This window comes from Dioscorea cayenensis, unplaced genomic scaffold (genome assembly GCF_009730915.1).
Source record: "Dioscorea cayenensis subsp. rotundata cultivar TDr96_F1 unplaced genomic scaffold, TDr96_F1_v2_PseudoChromosome.rev07_lg8_w22 25.fasta BLBR01000392.1, whole genome shotgun sequence".
In the NCBI taxonomy this organism is placed as follows: domain Eukaryota; kingdom Viridiplantae; phylum Streptophyta; class Magnoliopsida; order Dioscoreales; family Dioscoreaceae; genus Dioscorea; species Dioscorea cayenensis.
Window position 1 is genome coordinate 73,028 of NW_024086783.1, and position 4,814 is coordinate 77,841.

Genomic DNA, 4,814 nt, shown 5'->3' on the forward strand with positions numbered 1-4,814 from the left:
ACTCTCATCACTCGGTGAGAGCTCTATCGGTGACCTATATACCAATAGACCCGAAGGTCGTTGGCTAAAGTTATTGTTATCTATGATTATTGTTTGGAAATAATTAGCACTCTTCAAATTCAGGGGCATCTCAAGAGAGCACACCCTTGAAAAAAATATATTTATATCGTTAAAGGACCATTTGGAACTTTCACCTGTGATTAGCAAGAAAAAAAACTCAATTAAATATTTTTATAAGGGTATATACGTAAAACAAAAGATTTGAATGGGAAAAAGACAACGGTCCACAGAGACGGCTTCAATTAAAAAGCTTGGCCGGCAAACGACCAAATCAAACTCTGTTGAAAATTCAAGAACAAATGACATAAATTTCTCTCAAAATTTTCCAAAATTTATATTTCATTCTTAGTTTCAATCCCAAAATAATCAATTCAATCATGAAACTTCACAGACAAAGCTTTGTTCAAAGACAAAGTGATCCTCAATGGACTAATCCTTCAATGTTTAAACACTCTTCTTCTTCTTTCTTCTTCTTCTTCTCCGGTGATTGGTTTTCGATTGACGGAATTGATGAAAAGGAACCAAGAGTTGAATTATAATTTGGAGATGAAAGCTAAAGAGTTGGAAGAACATTATGCTGCTTATAAACTCAAGGTTGATCATGGAGTTAAGAATGTTGTGGAGAAAAGAGTAGTTGAAGTTCATAAAGAGAGGTTGAGTTTGAGCAATGGTGATGGTGAGTTTATTAGAGGGATGTTTTTATAGAAGATACATGGAGAAAAGAGAAGCAAAATTGAGAGAGGAGTGGAGATCAAAACACCGGGCGAAGACTGAAGAAAAGATGATTGCGATGAGAGTGAGTTTGGATCAAATTCATGCTGAATTGAAGGCGAAGAAAGCCGAATTCGATAGAGTGAAAGTTGTTCTTAATCAAGTATATAGTTTCATTGCTCAATTATATATTTTGTTTCTGAGAATTTTGTCTAAATTTTTTCTGTTTCTGCAGATTGAATCTAATGATAAACGGGCGGCAATTCCTCGTGCGCAACCGAAAATTTTAAGTACAAGTAGGAGGAGCACTGAAAGTATAAAGCTACCGAAATCAATACCAAAGAGTACCGATACGGAGCCAAAGCCATTGCTAAAGAAAGGTAGAAGTATAGGTCCCGGTCTCGGTTTTGGTTTATCTAAAACCAAATACAGCTCTGCGTCGAAGAATTATACTCGATCATCAGATATCAATCTGTTTTCTACCAGTCAAACATCAGAAACGAAGATCAAACAGACTGTTATTAGTACTACTCTTCCAAGCAAAGGATTCAAGAGGTTCTTAAGTTTTGGGAAGAAAAGCAATGGAAAGAGTAGTACCAATTCAAGTGAATGTTCATCCCCTAAAGATGTTCTTGAGTATGATTATAATCACAATATTGTAAGCCAATCATCGGAATGTCTTCGAAAGTCTAACTTGAGCTATTCGAAATCATCGATCAATGATGAAGGTATATATACTATTAATTAAACATATGTTATCATGAATGCATACATCTGAATACGAATTTTTATTTTTCGAATTTTCAGATATGAAATTAAAGAAGGAGATTTTACCAGGAAGTCCACTCAAAGGTAATTGATTTGAATCATATGATTATTACCATTTGTTTCTGGATATTATTGATTGATTGATTGATTATTTGCTTTAATCTTTTCAGGAGCTCTGTCTTTTTTCTCACTCAATTCATTCAAGAACAGGGGAAGTGATTTGAAAGATAGAATGTGAGAGCTGTCTAGTGATTTGATTGATCAACTGTTTCAATGCTTTTGTTGAACTTTTAGACATTATTGAGTGCATTTGGATTGAATTATGTTATATGAATTGAAAAAAAAAATGATAAAAAAAAACAGATGAACTGTTTTTCTCAACAATTAAAGTGACACACCAACCTTGGAAGTTGAATTCTCAACACACTCCTCTCTGTCCTCCACGTGTTCATACCCCTCAAAACTTCATGGGCATTTCAGGAACACAAGTCCATTTTGGGAAACTTGCTTCCTATTCTTGGAAGGCAAGGTTTGCTGGTAGCTCCATCCAAGAACAAAATTAGCATGAATTGAAAACTTAGCATCAAAACAATTCCATCACTTTGTGTTCTTCTTCTTCTTCTTCTTCTTCTCAAGGTATTATTCATTCTCTTTAATTCTAGTGTTTTCATAGATTTAGTTATTGCATTTTGTTTGCTGAATTGTGTTGAGTTCATGTAAATCTATTTATGTTTATGTGTTGAAGAGATTCATTGATTCATGTTTTGATTTCATAATGTGCAATGTGTGGTACATCAGAGTGATCTTTATAAGAGAGTAAATCGAAAAGAAATACGAAAAAAATGGCTTCTTTAACACCAGGCGTACTACTAAAACTACTCCAGAACATGCACTCTGATGTCAAAGTATGCGGAGAATATCGATCTGTTCTTCTTCAAGTTATAAGCATTGTACCCGCATTAACGGGTTCGGAATTATGGCCGAACCATGGTTTTTTCGTTAAGGTTTCCGATTCTTCGCGTTCGACTTACGTCTCTCTATCTAAAGATGACAATGAACTCATTTTAGCAAACAAACTGCAACTAGGACAGTTCATTTATGTAGATAGAGTTGAGGCCGGAACTCCGGTTCCTATTCTTATCGGTGTGAGGCCAGTTCCCGGGAGAAATCCATTTATTGGTACCCCGAAAGATCTAATGCATATGGTGGTACCTTCGGAGATTCCAAAGCCGAATGAATCTTTGGAAGAGAACCCGAAGAAAAGAGTGTTCATAAAAGAAGAGAAGGTCGGAGTTGCTTCAAGGTATATGCAAGGCCTTTCGGCTAGTAATACTAATACTAATACTAACAGTAATGGTGATAAGAAGACAAATGGAGCGGATAATGCAATTGAATTACCGAAGAAAGTCACTTCTTCCAAGGGAACAGAAGAGCTGAAATCTTCGGTACGTCCGTGGTTTGTTATTTCTGTCAGTTTTTCTGCAGTTTTTAAGATGATTCATGATAATGCAAGTGCTAGAATTACAGGTACAGTCTGTGAATCCTTCTCGCAATCAGAACAATGCTTCTTTGGTGACATCAAGGATTTCTAGTGCTAAAAAGGAATCGATAACAAAACCAAAGATTTCACCAATGAGTGGTGGTAAAAGGTTGGTTTTTGATAATGTCATTTGGGACTCACTCCCTCCCACCCTTGTCAAACCAGGGAAGGTAATTCAATTAGTAAATCGAATCGATTTGATTTCCTAATAAATTTGAGCCCTTTTTTTTAATTCAAGATTACTTGTTTCCTGTCACAGGGAGTAGTGAAAAGAAAAAACATTGCTTTTTTAGTTGCTGCTGAAGCTCAAAGAGAAGCATCTGCTGCTTCTGCTCTCGTAAAAGCTCTCGGGTGAGCTGTTCGAATACCATATATGATACATTTTACGTGTTACTGTTTTTCAGTGAGTAACATCGTATTATTTATCAGCATATTTGCCAATCTTTGCTCTTCGGCAACCGAGGATAGTCCTCATCTTGCCCTCTCTAAGTTCTTTCAACTTCAGCGTCTAATTGATCAGCCTAATGCTAACACACTCAAAGAGATGTCTCAAATTCAGAAACCTGAATTTCTTGATGGAGATAAATCTAGCAAAAAGATTTCAGTGTCGAACACTAGAATTTCATCGAATACGTCTAAAGTTTCATCAATGTCTCAGACGAATGAGAAGTTAGAGTGGGCAAGAGGAGATGGCATGAAAGAGATCAAAGAAATGAGAGACATACTTCTGAAGGAATCACAATCTTGGTTCTTAAAATTCTTGGAAGGTGCTCTCGATTCCGGCTTTCAATCAGACAGTGCTCGTATGAAAAAGAACGGTAAAGATAGAATTGGAGGGCATTCAAAAGATTCCGATGAGCAACTCGCAATGACATTAATTCAACTCAAGCATGCAAATGATTGGTTAGATCAGCTAAAAACTGATGCAAGCTCTGAAAATGATCAAATGCAAGAGACAATTAATCGGTTAAAGCGAAAGATATATGATTGCTTACTTCGTCATGTTGATTCTGCTGCAACAGCTCTAGAAAGTCGAACAGGTTCCACTTGATTTGTATATAGCTTGCTGCATTCAAATACAATGAAATGTTTCAGAAACTACTTACCTTGATAAATAATAAATGCTTCATAAGTACATGAATGAATGGTCGGGACGAGCATCCAAACTGGAGAGGGAGAGCACGCGTCTAGCAAACATCATTAATTATCATCGGATGATTACCGGACACGTGCCCTGCTTCTCCAGCATGGTTTGCTCATCCCTCTCCTTTTCTCGTCGTTGACACTGATACATGTTCTTCGGATCAGGATTAGAGATAATTTATAGAAATCCATGGCATGAAACACTAGCTACTGCATCAAGTTAGGCTGCCTAAAAGAAGTGTGGTTGATGAAATGCTATAATTTCGGCTAATCTGAAAAGGATAATGGTTGTCTACCAGGTACCTAACTCTAAGATCACTTTCAACAATGGCAGACCACCCACCATATCACTTTAGAGCATGTCACCAAGGATTTAGTAAAAGTTGTTTCATGGCAATGGAACAGTTAATCATAATCAAATTGATAAACGGTCTGCAAATGATGTTCGAAATGAAAGAAGAGATGAGAGTGGAGTACAGAGTGCTCTGTGATGACATTGAGCAATGTGGATTGTGGATGGATTTATACATGATAAGATTGAAATAGTGATTGATGATTAATAGATGAAAATGACCACAGTGTTTAGTTTAGG

At 36.5% G+C, this 4,814-nt stretch overlaps 1 protein-coding gene across 3 annotated transcripts; it reads left to right on the plus strand.

Annotated features, from left to right (window-relative positions):
* Positions 1-415: 415 nt before the first annotated feature.
* LOC120254231 lies at positions 416-4,420 on the plus strand. 3 transcript variants are annotated; one of them, XM_039262369.1, is made up of 8 exons: positions 416-934; positions 1,007-1,499; positions 1,579-1,623; positions 1,710-2,175; positions 2,338-2,984; positions 3,067-3,249; positions 3,339-3,430; positions 3,509-4,420. In XM_039262369.1, the coding sequence occupies exons 5-8, from the start codon at positions 2,382-2,384 to the stop codon at positions 4,128-4,130; spliced, it is 1,500 nt and encodes a 499-aa protein (XP_039118303.1). In that variant the 5' UTR covers positions 416-934; positions 1,007-1,499; positions 1,579-1,623; positions 1,710-2,175; positions 2,338-2,381; the 3' UTR covers positions 4,131-4,420. The 3 variants fall into 3 exon arrangements, with proteins under 3 accessions (XP_039118303.1, XP_039118302.1, XP_039118304.1); XM_039262368.1 differs by having other exon boundaries at positions 1,710-2,984; XM_039262370.1 differs by having other exon boundaries at positions 416-856; positions 1,710-2,984.
* Positions 4,421-4,814: the final 394 nt, after the last annotated feature.